This window comes from Amblyraja radiata, chromosome 7 (genome assembly GCF_010909765.2).
Source record: "Amblyraja radiata isolate CabotCenter1 chromosome 7, sAmbRad1.1.pri, whole genome shotgun sequence".
NCBI classification, from domain to species: Eukaryota; Metazoa; Chordata; class Chondrichthyes; order Rajiformes; family Rajidae; genus Amblyraja; species Amblyraja radiata.
The window spans coordinates 23,662,177-23,680,516 of record NC_045962.1 but is presented as its reverse complement, the minus strand read 5'-3'; the positions used below and the strand labels follow the sequence as shown (position 1 = coordinate 23,680,516).

The 18,340-nt window shown below is 36.6% G+C and overlaps 1 protein-coding gene across 6 annotated transcripts in view; it reads right to left on the bottom strand.

The window, feature by feature from the left end:
* Window positions 1-18,340, bottom strand: part of ttn (titin) — a 324,330-nt gene that overhangs the window by 213,005 nt on the left and 92,985 nt on the right. For all 6 annotated transcript variants that reach the window (XM_033023845.1, XM_033023846.1, XM_033023847.1 and 3 more), the window contains exons 51-71: window positions 17,162-17,443; window positions 16,757-17,035; window positions 16,349-16,627; window positions 14,699-14,977; window positions 14,301-14,588; window positions 13,753-14,031; window positions 10,802-11,083; window positions 10,417-10,695; window positions 9,985-10,263; window positions 9,598-9,876; window positions 8,044-8,331; window positions 7,022-7,300; window positions 6,553-6,834; window positions 6,188-6,466; window positions 5,751-6,029; window positions 5,359-5,637; window positions 3,875-4,162; window positions 3,384-3,662; window positions 2,858-3,139; window positions 913-1,191; window positions 481-759 (exon numbers count right to left, since the gene is read on the bottom strand). In XM_033023845.1, coding sequence (XP_032879736.1) covers window positions 481-759; window positions 913-1,191; window positions 2,858-3,139; window positions 3,384-3,662; window positions 3,875-4,162; window positions 5,359-5,637; window positions 5,751-6,029; window positions 6,188-6,466; window positions 6,553-6,834; window positions 7,022-7,300; window positions 8,044-8,331; window positions 9,598-9,876; window positions 9,985-10,263; window positions 10,417-10,695; window positions 10,802-11,083; window positions 13,753-14,031; window positions 14,301-14,588; window positions 14,699-14,977; window positions 16,349-16,627; window positions 16,757-17,035; window positions 17,162-17,443 — 5,898 coding nt within the window. The remainder of the gene's footprint in view (window positions 1-480; window positions 760-912; window positions 1,192-2,857; window positions 3,140-3,383; window positions 3,663-3,874; window positions 4,163-5,358; window positions 5,638-5,750; window positions 6,030-6,187; window positions 6,467-6,552; window positions 6,835-7,021; window positions 7,301-8,043; window positions 8,332-9,597; window positions 9,877-9,984; window positions 10,264-10,416; window positions 10,696-10,801; window positions 11,084-13,752; window positions 14,032-14,300; window positions 14,589-14,698; window positions 14,978-16,348; window positions 16,628-16,756; window positions 17,036-17,161; window positions 17,444-18,340) is intronic.

The window sequence follows — 18,340 nt, the reverse complement described above, 5'->3', positions numbered from 1 at the left end:
ATTAAGCAATATTTTTCCAAGATTATGATAATAAATTTTGTGGAGAATAGACATCACTGTGGATTTGTAGGTCTCTTGAAGGTTCAAATCTTCAAATCTAGATAATACTATGATAATAAATGTTTCTACTACATGCTGACCGAATGTGTTCGTTGTTAATACGTTCACCATACAGTGCCTCACAAAACAGATATTTTAGGGAAAATAATAAAATAACAAAACTATTATATTGGAAGCACTTTTCCTAAGATTTGTCAATGGCATGTACAAGATAAGAAGGACCTACATTCCAAATATTACCAAGCAACCTAGTAAATGGCTACTCAACATGGAAAATGTTCCATTTGTTAACCATAACATAATATTTACTTTAATATTCATATAATTAATTCAAAAATTGTAATAATTTTACTGTGAGAAATACTCAAATCAAAATCTATTATTTGTGGGCAATATTTATGTTTATAATTTCCTACTAACCCATTACAGCCAATGTGGCAAAGCATTTTGCTGTTCCTGCATCATTTTTTGCCTGACAAATATAATTTCCACTGTGATTTTCTTCAGCCTTGACGATCTGTAATGTGGCCATATTGTTTTGAAAGGAAATTTTAATATTATCATCCTCTTTGATACGTTTGTCATCTTTTCTCCAGCTTGTAATAATAGGAACTGAGCCTCTTACAAGACATTGAAATACAGCAGAATTTCCAGAAAATACTGTTGCATTTTCTATTGTTTGCACGAAGGCTGGTCGCTCTAGTTTAAAGTAAAGAGAATATACCAGGTTATAACTTAAAATGAAACTACTGATATTTAATAATTTAAAATATTCTGCTTTGAAACATACAATATTACATAATTGAATAAATATCAAACAATATCCAGTTACGATTACTTCTTAGAACTGACCTTTCAAATTGACTGCAGAACTACTGGAACAACTTCCCACATCATTCTTTACCATGCACTTGTATTCCCCAACATCCGAGCCATCAGATGTTAGAATGCAAAGACTGACCAAAGAACTGTCAGAGATCATTTTGTATTTTTTGCTTCGCCGTATTTGTTTATTGTCCTTATACCACAAAACTTCAAAAGGAGCTGTACCAGCCACCTCACATTCAAGAATAACATCACTGGCTTTAACTACCTCAACAGGTTCAAGTTCCTTTGTAAATGTGGGAGGTTCTGAAGAGTAAACATGATATCATGATTTACGAATCACAGCCCACTTTTTCCAAGTTTACACAATGTCTCTCGTAAAAAGCCATTGGCAGCAAGAATGTTACAATGCATAAACGGTTAAAATAACAATTTAATGATCTCCGGAGCAGCATGCCCATTGCAACTGCCAATGAATAAATACAATAGCATAATACTGCTGAGTCTGGGTGATGCACCTTGGAAGGGCTAATAAAGGGCAGGACATATGGAATGCAATGAAAATACCTGATGGGAGAACTAAAAATAGAGAGATCTCAATGTACAAATCTAAGGATTCTTGAAGTGGCATATTTAATACTTGGCTTCATTAACTAGGATGTGATACAAGAGCAGAGATATTTTGGTGGAACTGGTTAGGCCCCAGCCAGAGCAGAGGCACAGTTCTGGTGCGTTACTATCTAAGGATGGCGCAGAGAAGATTGACAGAGATGTTTCTTTGGATGGAGTGTTTCAGTTATCAGGACATTGAATAGATTGATTTTTTCTCTTCCTTGGAGCAAAAGAGGCTGGGGACGTAGGGGTTCATAATGATGTTCAATGTTATGACGGGCATGGATTGGATAAATAGTAGGACATTTTTCACATAGTAAAGTTATCTAAAACTACAGAGCAAAGATTTTGGGTAAAGAATAAGATATTTAGCGGAGATCTGTGGAAGACATTTTCATCCAGAGTTGGTGGAACCTGGCTGAGTGGAGGCAAGTACTCTCACTCACTGTAATGTATCTAGATTAGCTAAAGACCAAGTGCTGTTAAATGGGATTATATTGATAGGTGAAATTGGCTTGACATGGCAGACCGAGGTGCCTGCTTTATGGTTCTATGAATAATTTAAAAACAAAATGAAGAAAAGGAACTTCTTTTGGCCTGCAAAGAAACTCTGAGCCTCAAAGTTCATGGATGGGATACCCATAACTCAAAATATGCCAAGGCATCCAACTATGTATAGTTTCTATGTATAAAACCGTCTATATATCTAGTTTCCCTTTCCCCTGACTCTCATTCTGAAGAAGGGTCTCGACCCGAAACGTCACCTATTCCTTTTCTCCAGAGATGATGCCTGGCCCGCTGAGTTACTCCAGCATTTTGTGTCTATCTTAGGTTTACCAGAATGATGCTTGGATTAGAGGGTTTCAGCTGCAAGGAGAGGTTTTGTGTCTAACTTTAGTAAATCACCTAAAGGTCCTGAAGTTGTGATGTATTCAAGAGAGAGTTGGATATAGATCTTAGGGCTAACGGAATCAAGTGATATGGGGAGAAAGCAGGAACGGGTTGCTGATTCTGGATGATCAGCCATGATCATATTGAATGGCAGTGCTAGCTCGAAGAGCCGAATGGCCTACTCTTGCTCCTATTTTCTATGTTTCTAACAGAAGTCTGGACTGCTTCAGCCAGCTTCCTATTGATAAATCAAATCATTTTTTAACATTATAGAAAATATTCATATCTTATTTTATGGATCCATCAGAATCAAAAATGAACAATTAGATGATAAATGTACCAATCAAAAATTTATAAGAATCAGCTCCTTATGTCAAGGTTCTCATTATTCCTTAATTAAATGTTTTGGAATATGACTGGAAAAAGATGGTGGACCAATGATAACATATAACTGAGAATTTTTACACACCTTTAACTGTGACTGCAATGTCACAAGAGTCACTGCCAGCTTCATTTTCGGCTTTACAGGAATAATTCCCTGTGTCATCCAAGCTTACATCAACAATCTCTAAGAATGCCACAGAATCAACAAATGACATTTTATATTTTTCATTGAAACTAATTTCATGTTGATTCTTGAACCAAGTGACTTTGATTTCAGGTGTGCCAGTTATTTTACACTCAAAACTTGCTGTATCTCCTTTTTTAAATATTGCCGATGGTTCTAACTTCATAATAAAATATGGAGGCTCTGTAGAAAAGAACGTTGTAAATGTAACTATACATACAAGTGTCCAAGATGAATCCATTCAACATAAAGAAAACCACGTGGACAATGCAAAAAGAACAAAAGAAAACACGAACGAAAGAACAAAAGAAAGCGCAAAAAAATAACAATAAAAATAACAAAGAGAAAATTATATAACAAATCAAAAAGTTCATGCCCACATGTAAACATTCCACAATGGTGAAACAAGCACAGATAAATTGCACACCTTTGATAAAGAGTCTTGCTGCACAAGTGATACTGCCAACTCTGTTGCTGATTTCACAAATATAGTCACCCGAATCAGAAACTTTGGCTGAAAACAACTCAAGTAAACTGGTTGAGCCTTCACTTAAAATGAAACAATCAGCTCCAGACATCAGTTCCCTGCCATCCTTCAGCCATTTTATAGTTATTGGAGCTGTTCCTTTCACAACACTTCTAAACCGCACCGTGGAACCTGGTAAGCTTTCCTGAGACATAGGTTTTTCTATAAAATCTGGAGGCTCTGAAAGTCAGGTAAAAAAAAACACCATTGCAATTTTATGAAGAAAAGTTAAAGGTCAGATCTAAAATTAATTAAAATAAACTGCAAGCAAGTTTAAATGCTTGGCATGTTAATTTTTGTTGCTATGGTAGCAAGCAAGCATCATAAAATGTAGAAACGTATAAATATGAATAAGATATAAACTGAGCTGAAAGTAAATTAAACTTTCAAACCTGTTATATTTAAGAAACCACTGCATTCATCACTTCCAACTGAATTAGTTGCTTTGCAAATATAAGTTCCACGATCTGAAATCTCTAGTTGATCAAATTCCAAAGTTGTTGTGTTATCTTGATATAATAGTTTGTATTTTTCATTAGATGTTATTAATTTGAAATCCTTATACCAAGAAAAGACCATTGGAAGAGAACCAGAAACTTTGCATTCCATTTGCACAGACGATCCTAAAACAATGTCCATTTTCCGTAATTTTCGTGTGAACACTGGAGGAATTAGTTGATCTGTCCAAGATACCAAAAGCACAGCTGATCAACTCAAAGAGCAAATGCTTTAAATTAATTAAATCAATTATTTTTTTGTTCCGAGTAAGAAACTTTTGTATGTATTAGCATGTTTCAATAACGCACTCAAATAAAATCCCAAAACAGCTGATGTTCATTATCCCACTATTATGGAACATGGAATTTGCAATAATCAATGACCATCCTCATTGCTAACTGCCATACAACATTTTGGATTTGTTTATTGGATTTCCCACACAAGAGTATTCAGCTCATTCCCTCATGGCAACACTCTCCATGACAGCAAATCCATGGTGATGCAATGGGATTGCATTAGAGAGTGGAACCAAATAGCCTTACCCACAGAAAAGCTTGAAAAAAATTTGACAACTTGCTATGCCTCATTCTTGGCTTATTAAGTGCCAATTGCTAAACACTCTTGCTGAATGTTGCTGAGACAGACATAATCAGATTTTTTTTTTTAAACTATTGAAAACCTTTTTGAACTTTAAAACAGTTCAATATTTAAAAAATGTTTTTAAAGTTTAAAGAATGAATCTGCCTAAAATACTCAAATAGATTCCAATATATCAATTACCTCAAATACCTCACTCCTTCAATGTTTCTCGATTGAAATTGCTGAAGGGAATATTGAATTTCCCTTCAATAATTTAAAGGGAGTAACACTGCCCGTGTCTCCAGGCATATATTCAATTTAAAAACGAATTTGAATTGCTGACTCCAAACGTGAGGACTTGCATCTCTGTGTGGAAATTGCAAAGTTGCCAACAGTTATTATCGAGGTGAATCCAATATTTCCCTGCAGATGTGGGCTATTACAAAGACCATGGCGATCAATAAACCGTATGAAGACAAAAGAGCATGCTGATGTTGGAATCTGGAGCAACATTGTGTATTTCTTGTGAGTACCCAGCTGAGAAGCTCCGAGCTTGGCAGTGCTTGAACGAGAGACCATCCAAGAATACCAGTGTAAAGCCTTACTGCCTGGAGAGTTGCGAGACCTAACCAACATACTCGATTCAGAAAGAATCTGTTATATAGTGTTTCCCAAAAAAAACTACAGCCTTTATATTTGCCGATGATCAATGTGAACACAATTTCATTAGTTTTAAGCAAAATTTCAATTGGCACATTATTTAAATTAGTCAAATTCAAATAGCAAATAAAACACTAACCTAATACTGTCAATGAAGCTTTACAGCTGCTCATTCCAAACTTATTCTTGACTTCAAAAGTATATTCACCAGTGTCATCATTAGAAACAGAAAGAATCTTCAGGCTGATCACGTTATGATCAAAGCTGATTTTGTGTTTTCTGCTAGACACCATTTCATTGCCATCCTTAAGACATTTAACATTTAGTTCTGGTGTACCAGTTACAGTACATTCCAGGTTTGCTGGATTTCCTGCTGTCACACTGAGTGACTGTGCTTGTTCAATGATTTTTGCTGGTTCTATGAGGAAAAATAAATCTCTTCATTATGTTACTAAAATTAATTTGACTTTAGTTGGTGCATTTAAAAATAATCTGATCTCACCACTGATAGCTAACCAATATCTCACTGACCTGCTACCAACAATGCGGCAACGCACTTCTCAGTTCCTGCGTCATTCTTGACCTGGCACGTGTACTTTCCAGCATGATTTTCTCCAACAGCATTTATTTGAAGAGCAGCAATATTATTCTCAAAAGACAAAGTAATATTACCATCTTCTTGGATAATATTTCTATCTTTCATCCAAGTTATGTAAATAGGCTTTGAGCCTTTTACTTGACATTGGAATACCACTGAATTGCCTGACAATACGGTTATATTTTCAATCTTCTTTATAAATCCCGGGGGTTCTAATTTAAAACAAAGGATTATAAAACATGAATTTTCATTTCGGCTTTTCATTATGGTGTTGAAATGTTTTAATCCAATAGTAAGAATTCCTTCAAAAATAATTGAGCACTGGATTTAAATAGAAGAAAAATATATTTCCACAAATGCAATAACTAACCTTTCATACTGACTGTAGAATTGCATGAGCAACTTCCCACATCATTTTTTACTGTACATTTGTATTCAGCAACATCCGAGGTATCGGGTGTTAAAATGCAAAGATTGGCTAATGAATTGTCAGAGAACATTTTATACTTTTTGCTGCGTCGAATTTGCTTATTGTCCTTATACCACAAAACATCAAAGGGAGCTGTACCAGTCACCTCACATTCAAGAGTAATATCACTAGCTTTAGTTATCTCAACAGATTCAAGTTTCTTTACAAACGAAGGAGGTTCTGAAGAGTAAAAGATAACAATGTGGCTTAGAAAACAATCAAATGCCAAAGAGTTCAATTTCTGTTTAAAATATTGCTTTACACACCTTTAACCTGAATCACAATGTTGCAGCTGTTAACACCAGCTTCATTCTGTGCTTCACATGAGTAATCTCCACTATCTTCCTCCTTTACATCAGCAATCTCAAGAACTGCCAATGAGTTTTGGAATGATATTGAATATTTGTCACTGGTTCTAATATCTTGGTTATTTCTATACCATGTTACTGTGATTTCAGGCGAACCAGTAATTTTGCACTCAAAACGTGCAAATTCTCCTTGCTTCAGAGTTGATGAAGAAGGTAATTTTGTAACAAAGGTCGGAGGCTCTGAGAAATGAAAGGTAGCACACTTGAATATTGGAACTACAAAGTCAAATAAAGTAGACAAAGGTTATGGAATCACCTTCTGGTAAACGTTACTCATCTTTGAGTGTAAGAAAGCTAAGGATCAATAACAGCGTTAAAAATGTAACACAGAGCTTATTTACTAATGAAATTAACAAAAATTGCAAACCTTTGATGAATACATTTGCAGTACTAATGACTGAACCAGCTTCATTGGCGAGTTGACAGTTGTAAACACCGGCATCAGTAATTTTGGTAGAAATTAGCTCAAGGAAATGTGTTGTTTCTTCATTCCAGATCGAACATCTTGTGCCAGGTTTCAATTCCCTATTATCCTTAAACCACTTAACAAATAGTGGAAGAGTTCCTTTCACAATACTTTTAAACTGTAGCGTAGAACCAAGCACAATATCTTGGGACACTGGTTTTTCTATAAAGATCGGTGGTTCTAAAAGTCATTTAAAGAAATGTTATTTAGTAAGATAAACAGAAGTAAAAATACTAATACTTCTAAAATTAGTTATACTGCTCTAACACTTTGTTACTGAACACATAGTCAAAATATTTTAGGAAGTTGAAATATGTATAATTTATCTATATTGAAAAGAAAACAAAGAAATGGACAATATTGGTAGAAATATCGCAGATCTGATTCCCCCACCCAGGTTTCACTGCATATCCATACTAATTTGTCTGGATGTGGAAAACATAACTTGCTGGCCTGATGCATCCGAGACTCCACTGGCATGGTTTGGATGATAGCAAAGCCGCCAATGATTCATGAAAAGGCAGCAAAAGCCCACTCTACAGCTCTGCCATCAGTAAAAGTCACGAATGACTTTAAATAGTTTTGAGCTGTTTACAGAAATATTAAAATAAATTAAAACAAATTAAAAATTAAAAGATATCTGGAAGATAATAAAGGTATTAAGCTAACATTAAGTAATCAAGTAACTCAGCCAATTTGCCTTCTAATGCAAACGCTTTCAAAGCCCATTATTGAAATTAACAGTCTCAGGTCTTGTGTTTATATGGAGTCCAGAGCAGAGTGAACCATTACATTTGGATTTACGATCATTTAAACAGATAAATGCAGTGATTCTGGGCCTCTGCTTTTAGCCAACAATTTCAGCCTATTTTAACAACAAAAAATTAGCACAGAAGTTGATCAAAATAAGGGTGTCTTCAAACCTTTTACATTTAGAAATCCACTGCATTTACTACTTCCAGCAGCATTTGTTGCTTTGCAAGAGTAATTTCCACCATCAGTGATTTCAAGTTCTTTGATCTCCAAAAACGCAGCATTTTCTTCAAATGAAATGTTATACTTGTGACTAGTCATTATTTCTGTGTTATCTTTATACCAAGATATGCTGATTGGAAGAGAACCAGATACTTTGCACTCCATGTGCATTAAGGATCCCAAATTAGTATCCATTTTCTTTAAACTTTTTGTGAAAGATGGAGCAATTATCCGATCTGTATAACACAGAACAAAATAAAAATCTTGAAACATCCATTGTAAGATTTTTGAGTTATCCCCCCGATCAGAAACTGGATGGTAACAGAATTACAATGTAAGAGGTGGAAGTGTGGCCTACTGCAGAGCAGAAATGTGTGTCAACTGATGTAATGTAATTTCCGATCTCATGATACACTGGTAATTCGATGGAATACCATAAGCTATTGAGCAGAAGAGGTGGTAAACATGCTCCACTCAATAACACTTGAATGATGAGCACAATTGTGACAGTACTGATCATTATATACACAGTAAACCTTCTCTGGAATGGACCATCGGGAGGGGGGGATGAAGTCCAATATTGTCAATTCTCCGTCATAATCGAGTAAGGTGTTATAATTATATGTAGTTGAAACAAAGAACTGCAGATGATGGTTAATACACAAAAGCACACAAAGTGCTGGAGTAACTCAGCAGGTTAGGCAGCTTCGCTGGAGATCACAGATAGGTGATATCAAGACCCTTCTTCAGACAGATTCAGTCTACTGAGTTACTCCAGCACTTTGTGTCGCTTCACCTTAAAACTAGGTGCCGATACCACTATTCTACACCAGCAGGCCCTTCTTCAACGGTTCATTGTGGCTCATGTTGTAGCCCCTGGGTGCAGCTCTCTCTTCAGGCTGCTGCCAATGACAATAAAAGCTCAATAAATGCTTCTAATGTGGAGTATGTCAGCGACTCCAAGGGAGGAGGAGAAGGAGGTCCGGAGTGGGGGGGGAGGTGTTAAGGAGAGGCCGAGTAGACAGAGCGATGGGAGTAGGAAGCAGCGGTTGTGCAGGGAGCGGACAAAACCAACGCCAAATGGAAGAAGCAGCTGCAGGTGAGAGGGGAGTGAGCCCCATGGTGAACAAGCGCGTCCTGTAGGTGGCGGCGGACTGAAGAATGCACTGTTCCCAGGGCTACATGAGCCGCAACAACAGCAGTATAACCCGGACCACGGGGTGGGCGAAGAAGGGCTTACATCGGACAGGGACCCTCGGACACCTGTGCTCTAGGCGGTGCGAGTCAGGGGTCTGTCCTCTATAACCGAAATCCGTTAAAATGAGGATTTCGGTTATACATTATGTGTGGATTCAGAAGACAATATAAGTTGAATACATAAATTTGATTTAAAAGTATTTAAAGTATAATTTTCTTAGACTGTCTTAAAATTATACTGAACCCTTTCAGCTGCTATTATAAAATGTACTATCAATAATTTCAACACATAGAAAATCACCAACCTAGCACTGTCAATGAAGTTGTGCAGCTGCTGTGTCCGAACTCATTCTGTACTTCAAAAGCATATTCCCCACTATCATCCTTATCAACAGACTGTATCTTTAGGACTGCCACCTTATTCAAGAAAGTCACTTTATATTTCCTGCTGGATGCCAATTCATTTTGATTCTTGAACCATCGAACCTTCAGTTCTGGAGTACCAGCAACAACACATTCCAAGATTGCCATTGTTCCTGACGTTACACTTAAAGGCTCTGGTTTCTCTACAATTTGTGCAGGTTCTGCAAGAAAAACCATACATTCTCAATTGATGACGTAAAAAAAACTTTTTTCTCTTGCACTCATCATACATGACTGAAATTTACAAAGGTCAAGTGCATCATACCAACCTGTTACTGACAAAGTTGCAAAACACTTCTCAGTTCCTGCATCATTCGAAGCCTGACATGTGTACTTTCCACTATGATTTGATTCAATAGAAGCAATGTGCAGTACGGCAATACTGTTCTCAAAAGATATCTTAATATTTTCATCTTCTCTGATTTCGTCTTTGTCCTTCATCCATGTGACATATATGGGAGTTGAGCCTTCTATTTGGCTGTTAAAACTGGCTGAATTTCCAGACAATGTGGTAACATTTTCAATCCCTTTCACAAAGGAGGGTGGTTCTGATTTAGAGTTAAGAATTGTGTTAATTCGATGTAAGAATCAGACTCTCAGAAACTTTGCATGTTACAGCCATAAAATCAAGTAGCAATGAAATCCAAAATGGATATATTAAAAATATGAAAATATAAAATGGCTGGCATTTAATAACTGACCTTTTAATCTGACTACAGCAGCACAAGTACAACTTCCCACGTCGTTTGTTGCTTCACACTGGTATTCACCAGCATCTGAATTATCAACTTTCTGAATAAAAAGACTAGATAAAGATTTTCCAGTCGTCATCTTGAATTTTATACTTGACTGAATTTGCTTATTGTCCTTATACCAAATCACATCAAATGGACTTGTACCAGAAATGTCACATTCAAGACTGATGTCATTTCCTTTCACTACCTCAATAGGTTGCAGTTTCTTGCTAAAAGAAGGAGGTTCTTTTTAAAAGAAAGAAAGGAAAAGAATTAAGGTACCTGATCAGATAATACACATCACTGGAAAATAAGTTTTCAAAATCTATCATTACATTTTATGATCACGCACCTTTAACAGTAACTGTAACATTGCAGTTGTCAAAGCCAGCTTCATTCTCTGCTCTACAAGTGTAATATCCACTGTCTTCCACACTGACATTATTAAGTTCAAGAACAGATTTTGAATCAACAAAGGACATCCTGAATTTGTCACTTGGGAGAATTTCACTTTCTTGCTTGTACCAATTTACTTTAATCTCCGGTGTACCAGTTATAGTACACTCTAGAGATGTTGAACTTCCTTTTTTCAATAATGTTATACGATCTGGTTTCTTAATGAAGCTTGGAGGCTCTATAAACCAAAATGCAATGAAATTAATGAGTAAATAAAACAAAAGATTTTATGTAAACTCAATAAATACGTTGGAATAATATAGTTGATTAGCATGACAAAAGCATTGTCATAAAGATCATGTAGAAAATGTGTCATCTGTCATTGATTTATGATTTACATTTTAAACGACATGAAATGCAATTCACTAACACATGTAAAGACCACTGAAAAATGACACATCACATGCTAAAAATGGTTTGGAAAGTTTGGAAATGGTTTTCCTCGAGTCCTATCCATCCATATCAAAATCTTAGCTCTGTGCCTAATCTCCACAAATGATATGCAGCACTAATCTTCACTTATCATGATTATCATGGTTTTCACTTACCATGATTTTCAAACAATGACAGCTGGGCAAGTGGGTTGAGGAATAGCTAATAGAGTTTAATGGAGGTGTTGCATTTTGGGAGGTCAAACAGGGAAAGACCATCATGGTGAATTGTAGGTGCCCTGTGGAGTGTTGTAGAGCAAAGAGATCTAGGAAAATAGCATCAGGTTTATAGGATGGTCAAGATTGCTTTTGGTTCATTGGCTTTCTTCAGTCAGGATATTGATTATAGAAGTTGAGATGTTTTGTTACAGTTGAACAACACCTTGGTGAGGCCGCATTGGAGTATTGTGTTCAGTTCTTGTCAACTTGTTATAGGAAGGATGTTAAGAGCGCAGAGAAGATTTACCAGGATATTTCCAGGACTTGACAACCTGAGCTATAGGGAGAGGTTGGGCAGCCTAGGACTTTATTCCTCACAGTGTAGGAGGCTGAGGGGTAATCTTATAGGTATATAAAATCATGAGGGGAAAAGTTATGGTGAATGCATGGAGTCTTTTACCTTGAGTAGAGGAATCAAACACCAGAGGACATAGGTTTAAGGTGAAAGCGGAAAGATTTAATAGGAACCTGATGGAACAAGCTGCCAGAGGAGTTTGTTGAGGTTAGTACTGTAACAAAGGTTTGAGCATGATCTGTTGAAAGGAATTTATATGAGTCACACTATTCTGCTTAATTTCAGGGGAATATCTCCTTAATTCTTAAAAAGACAAGAGTGAGAAAAATAAGGAAAGACACAGCAGCGGACCCTCCTGAACATACAATGCTACAGGGATGACTTGGCACCATTAAGATTGGATGGTGCCTCTGCAGTAGAAATTGGGCAAAACAGTAAACCCAAGTTGCGTCCTCACTATCAAACCATGCCTATTTATGGACTGCCTCTCATGAAGTTTTCTTTTGTGATAATTCTACTATCTTAACTTTAATGTTCTGTGAATTATACGTCTTTGTTCATGCTGCATTGAATTGGTCAGCACCGTGTACTCAAATATACATTTAATTATAGAAGTAAAATTGCAAGAAGGAATGATTTTCTAACTAAAGAACTTGACACTAAACAATCTTTACGTTTATCTTGTTCCATAGCATGTGCGCAAGGTTTATTTTTTACATAATTGAAGTGCACAATTGTTATCTAGCAAGAGAATAATTGTAAAAATAAAATATTCCTGACTGCTTTCCATTGACTTGCTCACACAAAAAAAAGTTGAAGATGAAAAATATAAATAGATATTGAATTTGCAGATTTCAAAGGCAGCATATGGTGCAAGCTCCTAATGGGCGATTTTCCAGGCGACTGCCGGCGACTGTCAGAGTGGAACACAAACACATCGAAGGCAGGGGGAGCTCTGTCTAAAATTCACACGGTGCAAAGCCAAGGTGATACAGACACACACCGCGATGAAAAGGAAGGTTGGTGTTGTAATTAAGATGGTTAAAGCACAGTGTACGGTAAGTCATTAAAAAGAGGTCGAAGGGTGGGGGGGGGGGGGGGTGGTGGAGAAGGGGGAAGAAAGAGTGGAGACAACTTTAAAGAAGTCAGACAACTTTTAAGAAGCCAGAGATACACGGCTGTGAAGTTCGGCGAACATTTAACATTACCGGTCGGTTATCCTTGGTTCTGAAAACTACTGCTTACGTTTTTTTTCCCCAATGAAATTCACCGGTCAGCACCGGCTACAACCTACACGAACCTACGAGGACCTTCGACCACCTGGCAACCCACTAGGACCTCCTGGCGACCCACCTACGGCACGAGAATTCTTGCTACTCTCCATGGCGGCTTCATTCTAGTCGCTGCTAATTTTTCAACATGTTGAGAAATTCACGGCGACCATAATGAGGCCGCAACTAGTTCCCAGAATGCGGGAACTCCTCACGACCATGAAGGCATCTCCCCGGCAACATGCGGCGACCATTTTTGCGACTGCATAGTCTCCAGCAGTCACCTAAAAAGTCGTCCAAGTGGGACAGGCCCATTAGTTTGGCCATAAAGTCCTGAATTTATATAAAGCTAATTCAAATTTCCAATTAAAAACAAAGATTATGGGGCATGCCATTGCATCAGTTTACATAAAGACATAAACAACAAAAGGTAGAAAAATATAAATGGTTCATCAGTCTAATAAAAGTAGCTATTAGTATTAATGTGGAAAGAAGATTCAGGCTGAATAGAATGCAGTCTGGATAAGTATAAATTGAAAAAAAGGGGAATCTTCACAAAGTTATTTTTTCAAAAGAAACAATGAAATGAAACCATTTACATCGCTACAAAGAATCAATAGATATTCCACACCTTTGACAAAAAGACTTGCCACGCACGATTCAGTGCCAACTTCATTGCTGACTCGGCAAGTGTATTCACCAGTATCAGCGACTTTTGCTGAATGGAGTTGGAGCATACTTGTTGAACCTTCTTTTGAAATGTAAAGTGAATTACTCGGCACCAACTCCTTTTTGTCCTTGAACCATTTGATGGTTATTGGTGGAGTTCCACTAATAACACTCCTAAATTGTACTTTGGAACCAGGTACGACATCCTGAGACAAAGGCTTCACAGTGAAATATGGTTGTTCTAAAAATTCCAGAGGAAAACTAGTCATTATCACAATATAATAACATAAAATACTTTTTATGAAAATGGAAATGTTATACCAAGAGTGGCATAAGAATAAATGGGTATGTGCAATACATGCATTCTCAACATGTTTGTTAAAGCACTAAATTAAATGAATGACAAGTACTGTTTTGGATAACTGAAGGTTATTAGTCAATCAGCTGAAGGTTATTAGACAAACGGGTTAATTTTGAAGTAATTAAGATATTGATTGCAACATTACAAACCTTTCACTGTTAGGGCACCAATGCTCTGATCAGTTCCAGCAGCATTTGTTGCTCTGCAAGTGTATGTTCCACCATCTGTCATCTCTAATTGATGGATCTCCAACTGTGCAATGTTATCATGGTAAGAAAATTTATATTTTTCGGTAGCTGATAATTCTTCATTGTCCTTATACCAAAGCACACTCATTGGAATAGAACCAGTGATTTTGCATTCCATCTTAATAAAAGAAGATTTGATGCCATCCACATTTTTTAAGTTTCTTTTGAATATTGGTGGAACTATGCGATCTGTCCAACACATGGTGGGAAATCAAAGATTATTATTTCTTCCAAATTCTTTGCAGATTCTTTTAATTATTTCAATAAGTGCAATGAAATGGAAGGGTAAAAATACCAACCTAATACTGTAATGGAAGCTTTGCATCTGCTGTTACCAACGTCATTCTGGACCTCACAGGCATATTCACCACTATCCTCTTTCTCAGCTAATGGAATCTTTAAACAAGTAACCTTATTTGTAATGCTGAGTTTGTATTTTCTCCCAGTAATCAACTCTGTGCCATTCTTAAACCATCTGGCTTTAATTTCTGGTGTTCCTGTAAAAGTGCAGTCCAGTGTTGCTGGCTCTCCTGCAGTTACACTAATAGAGTCTGCTTTTTCTATTATACTTGCAGGTTCTGTGACAATAAAAAAATCATATTAGAGCAAGAATATAAGAAACAATAGAAGACCATTAATTTTCCTGCCATGAGCTGAAATATGGAACTAATCAAAAAAAATCACACTTTCGACAATCTTTGTAAAGGCTATAGTGCTTATCCAAGCCTCCTTGTGTTCAGGAGATATGGACAAACAAATGTTGTTTCCATTTATTGTGTCAAACTGAATTGACGAAGTTGTTGGGAGCCAATACACATCAACTGTTAGCGACCCACTTTGTTTGAGACTTTCCCACCTGCTTTGCAAAATACATAAGTCTGAAAGCCACATACCAACCTATCTAAACTTTCTCCATTCTAGGCTTTCTATCAAGTCCTGTGGCAAAGCAATGGTGTGGAGGAAGGAGAGCAGCATTTTGTAACTATTCCCTCAGTTCTATGTTGGAGTTGGTTAATGTGCAAAGGAGAATTCATTTCTTTGAATACACACATTTAAAAGAATTAATAAAATAAAAATGTATGAATTATTTAATTTCATTTTACTTTAATGTTTTTAAGTGCCCTACAGTTTTAAAGTTTTGTTTTACATTTTAAAATAATTAAATCTAATTAACTATTTTTTAAATATTACTTACTCTCAAATATATTTAAAAATTGATCCAAACCATTGGACCATGATAAACAGCCATAGGCTGCAAGGGTATTCATAGTGAGAGAGGTTAGACACAAAAAATTAGTTGTTTTCACACCCTTTAGGATGTTATATGGCATTATGGTAATATGAAAGTTATATGGCATTTTGAGCATTGACCTGTGGCCTTATTAAAATACTACTTAAAGATAAGGGTTGATAAAGAAATAAAGGGAACAACATTGAAAGAAACAGAATGAAGGAAGGACACATTAAATAATTTAAAAAATAAATTGAAAGAAAGATTAGATTAATGGAGTTTTTGAAGGAAATAAAACTACCATGTTTTGAAATCTCTGAGTAATTTACTGCTTGCAAGTAAGTTAATAGTTTTAATTGAATAATCCCTTTCTGACCCAAGATTAAACTTCATGTCACTACCATAAATCAAATAATTTCAAATGCCCTTGCAACATGAAACACTAGTGCAAATCATCCAGCAATGTATGACTTCAACAACTAATAGTATATCTTTTCCTGCCTCAAATCCCCAAAGTTTTATGCATTCAGCATTCTAGCCCTAAATTTACTTTTTCAAAGACTTTCTTTATAGTTTAACCATTCTAAAAATTATATTATTTGTTTTCAATGTCTTACAACATCATTCCAAAAATTTAAATAACTCAGAACACTGCAAGCTGTTAATTTTTAGAAATAGCTGAATTATTAACACTGAGGATAGCATTCTTTAAACTAACCTTTCACAGTTAAATTTGCAAAACACTTTGTGATTCCAGCATCATTCTTTGCCTGACAAACAAACTTTCCATCATGATGTTTTTCTACCGTAGTAATCTGCAGTGTTGCTATATCTTTTTCAAAAGATATTTTAGTATTAGTATCTTCAGTAATATCATCTTTATCTTTTTGCCAGGAAATGGAAATTGGGCTTGAACCTTTCACAGTACTTTGAAACATAGCAGGCATTCCCAAAAGTACTGTAATATTTTCAATCTTCTTGAAAAACGATGGTGGTTCTGTTTTTAAAACGAAGCATTTAAAATATAAGACTCTCTAAATAGTCAGTGCAAAGACAATTTTTAAATAGGAAAAACAAAATTAGTTTTATTGTAATATAATGGAAAATGAACTCTTGCTTCACTAACCTTTCAGAGTCACTGTAGAACTGCATGAACAACCTCCAACTTCATTTGATACCTTGCATTGATATTCACCAACGTCCACGGTATCACATTTAAGAATATGCAAACTAACTAAAGAGTTTTGACAGATTGTCTTGTACTTTTTGCTGGGCCTAATTTGTTTCATGTCTTTATACCAAGAAATTTCAAAGGGGGCTGTACCAGCCACCTCACATTCAAGAATAATATCAGAGGCTTTAATCACCTCAAGAGATTCAAGTCCTTTAGTGAATGATGGTGGTTCTGCAAAAGAACAAATAATAAATTCAATCTAAAAATGCCATTTGACCTCTAGACCCAAATATATAAGCTCCACAAATATCTTGAGAATGTAAACAGAGTACAAAATGATGTGATATTTTCACAGACCTTTAACAGTTACAGTAACACTGCAACTCTCACTACCAACTTCATTCTTAGCTTCACAGGTGTATTCGCCACTGTCTTCCACAACACCATCAAGAATTTCAAGAACTGACAAACAGTTAACAAATGACATTCGGTATTTGTCACTGGGATGAATCTGCTTGTCTTTCCTATACCATGTCACTTTAATTTCAGGTGTGCCAGTTACTTCACATTCAAACCGAGCCGAGTCACCACTTTTCAATAATTTTGATGGCTCTAGCTTCCGTGAAAATGATGGTGGTTCTATAAAAATCAAGATGCCATGAAGAATACATTTAGAAGATATTCATAAGAAGTAACAAAGATGAGACAAAAAGCATATGTTCATATGCATATCACAAAGCTTATCACTTCAAAGTGATTATAACTTCAATTCCTCTTATTACTGAGAGCATACCCCAGAATATTTGGGATATTTTAATACAAAGAACAAAGAGTAATAAGATGCTCAGTCACTCTACACCTCCATGCCCCACCAGAAAGGTCTTAAAGCCCACCATTTCTTCCTCGACCGCAGAACCAGCTAATTTACATCTACTAACACTCTCCTCCGCCTAGCAGAGCTGGTCCTTACCCTTAACAACTTCTCCTTCGACTCCTCCCACTTCCTTCAAATCCAAGGCGTAGCTGTGGGCACTCGCATGGGCCCCAGCTGTGCCTGCCTCTTTGTAGGGTACGTCGAACAATCACTGTTGCAGGCGTACACTGGCCCTATCCCAGAACTCTACCTGCGCTACATTGACGACTGCATCGGTGCTATGTCCTGCACCCATGCAGAACTTACTGACTTCATCAACTTCACGACTAGTTTCCATTCTGCACTCAAATTCGCTTGGACCATCTCCGACATTTCTCTATCGTTTCTAGATCTCACCGTCTCCATCACAGGAGACAGACTATCAACTGACATCTATTACAAACCCACTGACTCCCATAGCTATCTAGACTACACTTCTTACCACCCTGCTTCCTGTAAAGACTCTATCCCCTACTCTCAATTCCTCCGTCTCTATGCCGCATCTGCGCCCAGGATGAGGTGTTCCATAGCAGGTCATCAGAGATGTCCTCATTCTTTAGGGAACAGGGGTTCCACACTACCATTATAGATGAGGCTCTCACTAGGATCTCCTCGATATCCCG